Below are 11,456 nucleotides of genomic sequence, written 5' to 3' on the forward strand. Positions count from 1 at the left end.
CCGCCCATTTGCTGAGCTTGTCCAGGTCAGCCTGGATCACCCGCCTATCTTCTGGCGTGGATGCTTTGCCCCAAAGTTTGGTGTCAAATCTCCCCTTAGCCCATGATGAGATGATGTTTGTGTGGGCCCCATGCCTCTGAAGTTTGCTTGCCACTTAAGTCTGGGACTACGCAAGGCTAAAGGAACTCTGTCAAGCTTATCCTTTCTCTCAGGCCTTTAAATTTGGGTAAATCAAGGAACCTGTAAATGACAAATGGAAATAGCTAGCCCCAGTAGTGGAAGTTTGGTACCCAAGAAAAGCCTGCAGCCCGCCCTTGCCCCACACAGAGATCTGGGGGGCACATGCCCCGCCATGCTTGCCTGAGAGTGCTGCCCTCCCCCTGTCCCTGCACCCCCGCCCCCAAAGAGAGCTGCTCACGGCTCCATCCTGTGCCCCACCCCAGCTTAGCAGCACCTGTTGGAACCCCTTTGCTTCGGCGCCCGGGGCAGTTGCCCTGCTCACCCCCCTCCCCTTGCTACTGTACTGGCTAGTCCTGACAGGAGAGTAGATGAAGAAGAGTTTGTTAGGCAGTTCTGGGGATCCCACAATACCAAAATCCACCCATTTTAAACACTGGGTGATATAATTCCATTGTTGGTTGTCGAAGTGTCCAATTTAGATAATCTGCACAGCATTTTTGGTCATCCAAGTGCTAAAATGCTACTCTACACACAGGCAGGAATTCTGTTCCTGGATGCATAGTCTGCAAGTGCACGGTCATCTACATGCACACAATGAAGAAGAGGACCTTCCTGCTACCTATAGTTCTTCTCCAGGAGCTAAACTTTCATTAATAAACTATTTTAACCTGATCATTTCCGATCAAGCAAACTGAAACAATGTTATTTCTCTGGGACAATACTAGATGTGAATTTCCTTGTCTCATTGACAAACATTGTGAAAGTTAGAGGTGACCCTGAAACATTATTACTATGACTTATAAGAAATGTTCAATTAGTGTGCTTATTCTACAATTCCAAGCCACCTTTAATGGTTCCAAAAACTATTAAATACTTCAACCCAGTTGCCAAAACCTCTAGCTTGATAACATCTACATTTCCAGTTTTGAATTCTAATAAAATTGGCAGTTAGAGCTCTCAGCTGCACGTTAGATCCAGTTTGCCTTTGAGCAGTTTTCCTCATTTGAATGTGCTTTTTAATTGTCTATATGTCTATTCCAGGCCCTGGGATCTCAGACGGAAAAGAAGCTTTTCCTTATGTCCACCCTAAAACAGTCTTGCAGGAGTTTGTAACCATTGGACTTTCTCTTCCTCTGGGGCGCTCTGGTGAACAGACGTTCTCCTAGTTTCTGATGCACACCTCTTATGTACTTATAGGCTGTCACCAAGTCAGCCCTGAGCCTACGCCTTTCCAAGCTGAAGCTCTCAGCCTCTCCTCATAAGGGCTGCTCTCTTTTCCTCTAATCATTCATGTGGCTTTCCTCTGGACTCTTTCAAGCTTCTCTACATCCTTTCTAAATTGCGGAGCTCAGAATTAGATGCTGTATTCCAGCTGCAGCCTCACCATGGCCGTATAAAGCAGGATGACTTCCTGGGTCTTGCTTGAGATACATCAGTAAATGCAAGTCAGAGTTTTGTTTGCTTTGCCAGCTGCAGCATCGCCTTGGTGGCTCATGTTCATCTTGCGGTCAATCATAACCCCCAAGTCTCTTTCAGTTGTGGTGCTAGCAAGTGTAGCACTGCCAAACCTGTAAGTATGATGCGGGTTATTTCTCCTGAGGTGGAGCACCTTGCATTTCTCCGCATTGAATGCCATCAGGTTTTGATCCACGCACCTTGCGAGCCTGTCAAGTTTGGCCTGAATCACCAGCCTATCCTCTAGTGACCACACTTCCCCATAATTTGGTGTCATCAGTGAACTTAGCCAGTCTGCTTCCGACACCAAATAATTGATATTGGGTTCCATACATATGTCTGACCACACTTTGGATTAGAGGTGGACAGGAAACAGTTTTACCATCCTGCAAAGTTATTTGAGATTTTGAAACATTTCCTGTTCTACAGCCGGATGCACTTAAGATCTTTCAAAGTTTTTCACTGGAAAAACATAAAGCAGACAGCCATTAAAAGCAGAGCACTCGCCTCAGACATGGCTATTTCATGGTCAAGCGCTTCCTTTGCCTTCTTCTGACCAAAAATTTGAAAACAGGTCTTCCAGATCTCAGACAAGATCATTAGGATTAGTGGCTTGGCTACCATGTTTCCTCCTGGAACTATTCCAATTTTAATAAATAATTGACATTCATAAGAGCAACAGCCTCAGCTCAGGTCTCCCATTACCTAAGCTGGGCTAACTGATGAGCTACAGAATCTTTCTGATGCAATGAATATTTAATTTTTTTTAGACAAAAGAATCAGCAAGCTTAAGAAACTCACTCAAGCATACTCTACAGATTGGTAGTTACCATGAAAGCCCTGACCAGAAGGCTGTGGCTATTCTGGGAACGGCATATGTCACTGGTATCTCTGCACTACAAGCTGTAGTAAGAGTAAAGATGAATAAGGTTACAGCATGCAAATTAACTTAGGTACTGGAAACAGTATAGCCATGGCAGCTCACCTTGTTCTAATTTACCCTGCTGTGAAGTTGAGCTCCATGCTCTTTGGGTTAGATTGCATCCAGTATCTGAGATAAGCCACTTAAAGCTAGCTTGAGTAGCTCTACATTGCATTGTTCACGGTAGTGTAGACATGCCCTCTCTTTCCCTTTCTCCCTAGAGCTAAGAAACCCTTCCCACCAGAACTGACACATTTCTTAAAATATTTTTGTTGTTGAATTGGCACTTTCTGATGAAAAAACTAAATTCCAAAACTTTTTTGTTTAAAAATTTCTGATTGGCTGTACTCCAGATCTATATTTTGCTCTAGGACTGAATATAGAGAGAATAAGGGGAAGACTTTTGTTAATGGTCAGATCATCATCTCCTCTTATATGATGCTGAGGATCATCTTTTGTCCTGGCAATTTTAGAAATAATATTTTATAGCATAGTTGATGGACCACTCTGTTGATAGCCTGAGAGGACAGTATGGTTACATTTTGTCCTCAACTATCAACACAGTGGCTCCTAAATGCCTCCTCTCTCTGTATTATCTTCACAGGTCACCTTGGTATTCAGATGGTCTGCGACAGATGAAGCATGAAGGGAGCAGGCTAAAGTGCAGTGATGGAAGTCACACTCCAAAGGTGATCAGTCATGACACAAAGAATTTGAAGTTTCATTTCTTGGTTGTGATGGAGATGAAGAAGGTTTTCTTTTTCTCCATGTAGTGTCTGTAAAGACCTATGCAGTCTGCATTGTAACAGACTAATATTTCTTGCTGTTAGGCAATTTTCTATCTAATTCATATATGGAACTGACTGGATTCAGACCAGATTAGCTGCTTCTGTGGTGGCGCTTCTCCCTCAGGGAACAGATGCAATGTGTTTCTATCAATTTTGCTTACTGATGTTCTGAAGTTGTTGGGAGAACCTAACAGTACAGTATGTGATTTGGCTCTGTGTTCTCTCCTAGTTGGCTATCTTGCATTGGGTCTATTATTTAACTGGATACACACATTTTAAAATAAGGGCTAGGTAACTTACCCAAAATAATCTTAAAAAGCTTGGATGAGAGATTTTTGGCATACTGATGTTAATGTTTAATAAACTTTGGAAGCTAAGGGAAATTGTTCAAAACTGGAAGACAAGTAATATTTTGCCAATAAAGAAAAAAGAGCAACTAGAATGAACAGGGTATCTACATGCCAGTTAGTTTGGCATCAGTTCTTGTCTAAAAAATGGAAAAGTTGATTTCCATAAGCTTCAGCTTTAAAAAAGAATTTAAGGATGGAAATAATTGATAATAGGCAACCGTTTTATGTAAAATAGGCATTGTCAAGCAAAAGTGATTGCATTCCTTGAGGAATTTACAAATTTGGTTGCCACACAGTAACTACACAGATATGATGCATTTATTGGACTTTTGTAAGGCATTATGAATAGTACTGTATAACATTCACATTTTTTAAAAAGATTATCTAGAACTAGATGCATAATTAACAAACTAGCCAACTGACTCAGCTACTTAAAAAGTAGTTGTCAGTGGATAGCCATCACTGAATAATAATGTTTCTATGGATGTTAGTAACTGGTCATAGGTCTGATGCTAGTAAACATTTTCAACAGTGATCTGGAAGTATATGTGTTAAACATTTCTGGTCACATTTGTGGATGACAAAGAATTGCACAGTGACAAATAATGAGAACAGGACAGTCATGCAGAATGTTATTGATTGCTTCATGCACAGAGCCCATGAATTTTCACACTACCAGAGATACAGAGTTCTGCATTTAGAAATAAGTAATGCAGGTTAGTCCTGCAGAATAGGGGGTTGTGTCCTGGAAACAGCTAGATCTGAATGGGATTTGGGGATCATAATGGTCGAACAACTGAACAAGAGCTCCTAGCATGATGTTCTGGCAAAAACAGATAATGGAATCCTTGGATGCATAAATGATATAATAAGTAGCAGCATAGAGGTGGTTTTACTTCTCTTTATATGGTGCTGATGAGACTACTGTTGAGATACTCTGTATATTTCGGTGGCCACATTTCAAAAAGCTATTGGAAAATTGGAAAGAATGCAGAAGAAAGCCATAAAAACATTCAAGGATGGGAGAAAACTTCCTGCAGTGAGAGGCTTAAAGAATCCCATCTCTTTAGTTTCTCTTAAACAAAATTAACCTGTGACCTGATTACAATGTATAAATGCTTTCACAAGCAGAAAACAGGTACCAAGGGCTTTTTCTTTTAATGGAAAAAAATTGAACAAAAAACAAGGGTTCAAAGATGAAACCAGACACATTCAAACTGGAAATTAGATGCAATCCTTTAGCAGTGGTTAATTGGCAAATGGTTAATTCTGGGCAAATAATCCCAAACAAAGTGGAGGATTTTCCATCTCCTGTTGGTTTTAAGTCATGCATGGATGCGTTCCCAGAAGTTGTGGTGTGTAGTCAAACACAGAGACAAGCTAGCGGATACCATACAGAGAAAGGTAGTTAACTGTGTTAGTCTGAAGTCAGGCAGAAGGCAGATGCATCTCTGCCCTGTTTTCTGCTGGGCACAGTAGAGCTGTAGCTGAGTGACAGTTATTAGCCTATGATGTATAGGAAGTCTCTCCTGGTTTTCAAAACTCTGAATCTGTGAATCAGTAGAGAAAGGACAGGTTAAACCCTGAGAGTGGATGAGATAACCTAGAAATAGGGTGTAAAGTGAATAAGAACATAGAACCTAACAGAATGTGAAAGGAGACAGTGGTGATGGTGACTCCACCAAAGGAGGTGCTCTAGAGGGAGAATAAGCGAAGGCTTGTTTTTCAAATCCCAGTGAGGATCATATATATAAATAAAGTGAGGATACAGCAGTATTAAAAGCAGCAGAGAGCTCAAGAAGGTTGAGAATGAAATAAAAGCCAGAGATTTGGCAAGGAAGGGATCATTAGAGACCTGAATGAGAAGGCTTTCAGTAGAGTCAAAATACTGGAAACCAGTTGGGTGCAGACAGAAGTGCAGTCCTCAGCTGTAACTCAGAATGATTTTTGCAAAGTGTTCTGAGTTGCCCCCAGACCAAAGATAAGTTCACTGTTGGTTCCAGGGGGAAGGAAATGTAGCTGTGGGGCTGGAAGCCTGCAGCCAGGTTCCCACAACTCTCTGCCAGTGTCACTGTTTTGAGCGTGGGAGGGGGGAAAGGCAGTGGAGAGCTTGTTCTTGGGGCTGGTGCTGAAGGGTGGGGTGGGTGAACTGGAGCCCTGCCACCTTAGCAGGGGCTCCAATACACCTACCTCACCCTCCAGGGGAGGCTGAAAACCCCCCAGATTGAGCTCCCTCCACTCCCTCCCCCCTCCCATTCTCAAAACAGGAAGAGTCTAGGAGCTCTGCAGACAAAAGTTCCAGAAGATGCTACTTTTTGAAACATCTTTATCTGATACCTCATGTAATGGGGTTTTTCACCCAACCAGCCATTTTTTAAGATGTTTGCAGCTGGGCACTTGTGTTTAGTCACGGCTATAAACTGCTTTCTGTGGCCAGGTCAGGTGAAAATTGTCACTTCTGTCTGCAATTGAAAGGGATTCAGTGCAGAGCTAGAGGAAAAGAAATCCATACTCACTCTTGGGCAGAAGAGGAGAAAGTTAGGTCAGCATTTAGGAGGATAGGTATGGTGGAGAGATGTTTATTTGAGGTAGGGGAGACTAAGCATACTTTCAATGAGAGGGAGGGAAAAAATCAGAGAAAAGGTTAGGATTGTGTAGGAAGGTGAAGAATGATGTGAATAGGGACTAATAGAAATAAAGAAGTGGGAACAAACAGAACCATCTGGACAAATGTATGAATGAGACTGAACAAAAGATAGAAGACCTCAGTGTCTATGATAGGGGGCTGGACAAGATGTTTGAAAGAGTAAATGAGAAAGAAGTAAATGGCAGGAGATCCAAGTGAACTTTATCAAATTTCTCATTAACGAAGAAAGATCTTACGCAAAGAGAGGAAGGAACAGGAAGAGAGGAAGACTTAAGGAGTGAGTCAAAGGCCGTTCCTGAACCGTGATCATTTCTTGGCTGTTCCTGTTCCATAGGGGCAGTAAACAGCTATTGTCTTTCAATCAAGCAGTGGCTGCGGTTAGAATTTTTTTGTTTATTTATTTCCCCTTTATCCTTCCATGTTTGAACACATATTTACATGTATACACTCATTTTAAATTCTTCTCGTTCACCTTTTATTTAAGAACATTGCACACCTCTTAGGCTTGCAGAAAACGGCAGACAGATATTCTCAGCTAGATTCAAGTTCCTATCTTACTGCTTTCCTCTGTCAGGGGAATGGGTTTTTACTTGTATGCAACACTGTATACAAGGAATGACTCAATCCCTGCATTAAGAATATTCAGTTGGACTTTTGCCTTTCAGATGTCTTAGAAGTAAACACAGACATTCAAATATACACCTTCTAACCAGTTTTCTTTTATTTCCTAGGTCCACCTGCTGAACCACTGGAGCCCACCAGACCATTACCAACTCTTCCTGTCCGAAGAATTCATTCCACTTCAGAAAGGAAACATGAGAGACAACCAAGACCCCCTAGACCTCCTTTAGGTGATAGGCCGTCTGTGCCAGGCATGAAGCCCAACATATGTGATGGCAATTTTAATACTGTGGCTCTCTTTAGAGGAGAAATGTTTGTTTTCAAGGTACTAAGAACTGTATATTAACAATGGTGTTTTCTTCCTTCCAGTTTACATCCTGAAGAAGACTAATGTGTGTAAACAACTAGGTGTTATCTGTTATTTTACCATTTACATATCAATAGAAAACATGTAGCTGTCATATAATCAGTGGATTTGCCTAGGAAAGGGCTCACATTCCCCGATACTGTGGCAGGGGCTGCTGCTTCCATCAAGGGCCCTGCCCCCTCCCACTGCAGTGGCTTGAGGGGTACAGCCAGATGCTGGCTGGCAGGGCCCCCTGGGAGAGGGCGGGGACGGGGTTATACAGAGGGAACAGGAGGGCATTGGCAACACATAGGGGGTGCATGCAGGTGCATGTGCACCCCTTGAGTGTGGCAGTGCACCCTCTATGAAAAGTATCAGCATCAGCACAGTGGGTGCTACCACCTGGGACCAGACAGTGTCAGCAGCACCCATGGGTGATACAGCCAGCAGCATCTGTGGGCAGTCCCTGACCCCTGGTTGGCATTTGTCCCCCCTCCCCCCACTGATAGCACCAGTGGTGTCTGCAGGAGCTCCCTGCTTACTGCTGCCATGCTCCTGCTGCCGCCCCCATGCTCCTGCCTCCACCAGCACTGCCATGCCCCACCAGCCACTGGGGACACAGGTTGTTCATGCATGCGGGGCCTTATTCCACCACTCAACGGTGGCAGCAGCAGTTGGGGCAGGCAAACATAACTGTGGTCCACCAGGGGAGTGGAGGTAAAAGGGAAAATAACCCTCCTCCCTGCCCATTCTGCCTCAGGGGCCACGCAGGCCCACCACTGCAGCAGAGAGTGGGGAGGACCCGGCAGACTTGACTCAGGTCCCTACCAGTAGGACAGGAAGGGAGGAATTAAACCCCACTCCAGCCAAACCCCTGCCCATGCCTGTTCCTCCCTGTCCCTGGTCCGGCTGGGGAGCAGAACAGTGGGACAGACCCATTGGACTAGAGCCCAGAGCCCAGCCCAAACAGCATGCCAGGATGCTGGGGAACTCTGGTTCAAGTTAAACCAGGAAGAGGTCTGGGACAGACATTGCATAAACTAGTTTGACCTAAATCAGTTAATTCTGATACTACATTCAACCAAGTTTATCTCAAACTTGTTTCAGCCTTTTTGAAATTGGTTTATGTGCACTGAATGTCTGTTCCGTTACAGGTTTAAATTAGTTTCTGATTACTTAAACGAGTTTATGTGTAATGTCTGTCCCTAGCCATAATGAAGAAGTTTTTCCAGATATCCAATCTATTTTTACTTTGCTGCAACTGTAAAGTGATCTGACCCAGTTCGAATCTCCTCATCATGTTCACTGAAGACTTGTGTAGAGGCTATATTTGAAAAAAAAAAGGTTGGAGTTATAGTAATTTTTTAACAACTCCAGTATCTAATTGCTTTCATCATTTATTACTAATGGCTATATGCAGGCTTAGGTCAACAATGGTGCTAGTTACTAGGGCTGTGCGAAACAACATCATTCCAATTCGACTTCTGTTTTGCCGATTTGATGGAACAGTGTTTTGTTTTGAGTTTCATTTCATTTTGAAAACACTGTTCCATTTTGTTTTAACAAAAATGTTTCGATGTTTCGCCCATAAGTTATTATGGGGAAACATAAAATGCAGCAGGCAGGCAGATCAGGGGCTCCCTTGCACACCTGGGAGGGCTGCTGGGGCTGTGCCCAAGTCATCCTTGGGGTGTGAGCCCCTGATCTGCCTGCCAGATGAGAGGAGCTGGGTGCTGCTGCCTGGGACCAGTGCAAGGAGGATCACTGCTACCACCAGTCCCAGGTGGGGGCTTGGGGCAGATCAGCTGGTGCGGGGACACTCCACCGCCTGAGGATCGGGGTAGCAGGTCCCCACACCAACTGATCTGCACCACCCACTACCAGAGCCAGCCAGATGGGAGCCCAAGGCAGATCAGCTGGTGCGGGGACGCTCCCCCACCCAGGGATCAGGGCAGCGGGTCCCTGCCTGAGCCGATCTCCCCTGCCCCCTACTGAAGCCAGCCAGGTGGGGGCCTGGGGCAGATCAGGTGTTGTGGGGACCCTTCCCAGCCCTGGTCCCCACTCAAGCTGATCTGCCCTGGCCCCACTGGCCTCAGGCAGCTGCCCCCGGCTCCTGACAGCTGGCAGGCAGATCAGGGGCCTGCCGGCTCCCCCAGGGGTGCAGGGAGCCCCCAGTCTGCCTGCTGGATGACAGGAGGCAGGTGCTGCTGGCTGGGCCCAGCACTGAAGCCAGTAACCTTGGCTTCGAAACTAAAAACGTTTTGAAATTTTTGAAATGTTTCAAGTTCCTTTGTTTCGTTTCAAAGCTGTTTTGAAGGCTTTTGTTTTGTTTTGTTTTGTTTTAGCTGTTTCAAGCTTAAAACGGCTTTAAGTTGAATCACTGGCAAAATTTGGCACAGTCCTGCTAGTTAGGGTTCTGTTGGTCATAATGGCTTAGGTATGTGAGGGAGACTGGATAAGTGTCAAAAGACTTCTCGTTGGTAGGCTGTGTTAACAAACTTTAAATGGGGTAGACAGGTGAAAAAAATCATATGGATCCTTGGGTCATTCCAACCAATGTGAGAGGTTTATTGATTAATTGACAAAGCAAGATTAATAGCAAAGCATAAAACATAATTTTATGGGATGGGTGTTGAATACCACAAAGCAAAGCTGGCCAGGCTTTCAGTCTTGAAAGGCTGGGGATTCTCCAAATTAGTTGGCAGGTGTTGTGTAGGGATCTCCAGATTCTCCACCAAGCTGACATACAGTATTTATGGATGACTGATAAACATAATTTCTGTATTCTAATATGTAATCCCAGATTGGTTTTATTTAAATTTCTTTGATTCACTGAAACTTTCAAAACTGGATTAAACCAGATTTCTTGTGGACCTAAAAACGTGTCAATTAGTTAAGATACAAATCCTTGAGATAGTAAAAGGAGAAAAAGGGAGGGTTTTTTTCCCACTCTCACCTTCATTTATGGTTTGACAAGGCTGCTTTGCTTTCTCAAATTCCTTTCACCTTGTGCTCTGTTTGATGGTGTCTAATGAGACATACAAATCGCTTCACTTTGCTATGTTAACCAAGCCAACTGTTGTATCTCTAAAAGTTCATACTACAGTCACTCAGGCTTCTTTTGAGGCCTTCTGCTTTAGCTCATTTATGCAGCTCAGGTCCAGGCTTCTTAAAAATGGCCAAGTCTGACACAAGCTTGTAACATTGCCTTATAGCTGCAAGCCCAATCTCTTGCAGATCTTTAAAATTCTGTGGCCTCTGGCTACCTTGAGGAGCAGTACATCATGGCCCTACTGCTCTTACTCCACTTCATATGGAAGCTGCACTATAAGGGACACTGAGGCAGAATTTTGAGTAAGCTTTTAAAGGCACGGAGAACTTCGGACTTGGAGACTGAGTTTTTTCTTCACATAGGCAGTCGAGGGGTGAGAGATTTAATGGTAGGGGTCTACTACAGACCTCCCAACCAGGGAGAAGAGCTTGACCAGGAATTCTTAGGTCAGCTCACAGAAGTGGTGAGGGCTAAAGATGTGGTAGTCATGGGGGACCTGGACTTCCCGGACATCTGCTGGGAGGAGCAGTCAGCCAGGTCTGACCACTAACATAGGTTCCTAGCCCAAATGCAGGACCTCCATCTAACCCAGGAGGTGCACAGCCCCACCAGGGGGATGCCTTGTTGGACCTGGTGCTGGCCATGGGTGATGACCTGGTGAGGGGGCTGCGGGTGCTCAACCACCTGGGCGACAGCGATCATCGGCCGCTGGAATTTATCATCCAGGGCAAGGTGGCAAGGGCATGCAGTAAGGCAGCAGCCCTAGACTTTAGAAGGGCAAACTTCAGCAAGCTAAGGACGATAGTCAGGGATGCACTGAGGTCCCAGAGGGGAGGGGAGCCAGGTGTCCAAGGAGAGTGATCGCTTCTTATGGAGACTATCCTCCAAGCACAAAGGAAGGTAATCCCAACGAGGATCAAAAGGAGCAGGAGAGCACACAAGCCTCCATGGCTCACCAAAAGCAGCAGAGATTGTCTCCTTGCTAAAAAGGAGGCGTATACCCAATGGAAGGAAGGGGTCATCACCAGGGATGACTATTCTGCAGTCGCTCGGGGTTGGAGGGGGGAAGTTAGGAAGGCCAAGGCAAAGATGGAA

At 44.7% G+C, this 11,456-nt stretch overlaps 1 protein-coding gene across 1 annotated transcript in view; it reads left to right on the top strand.

Annotated features, from left to right (window-relative positions):
* The window catches only part of MMP24 (matrix metallopeptidase 24), a 162,966-nt gene that overhangs the window by 135,005 nt on the left and 16,505 nt on the right, over nucleotides 1-11,456 (top strand). Inside the window, 1 exon segment of the mRNA XM_019550707.1 lies at nucleotides 7,074-7,288. Coding sequence (XP_019406252.1) covers nucleotides 7,074-7,288 — 215 coding nt within the window.

Source organism: Crocodylus porosus, unplaced genomic scaffold (assembly GCF_001723895.1).
Source record: "Crocodylus porosus isolate Cpor-Errol unplaced genomic scaffold, CroPor_comp1, whole genome shotgun sequence".
NCBI classification, from domain to species: domain Eukaryota; kingdom Metazoa; phylum Chordata; order Crocodylia; family Crocodylidae; genus Crocodylus; species Crocodylus porosus.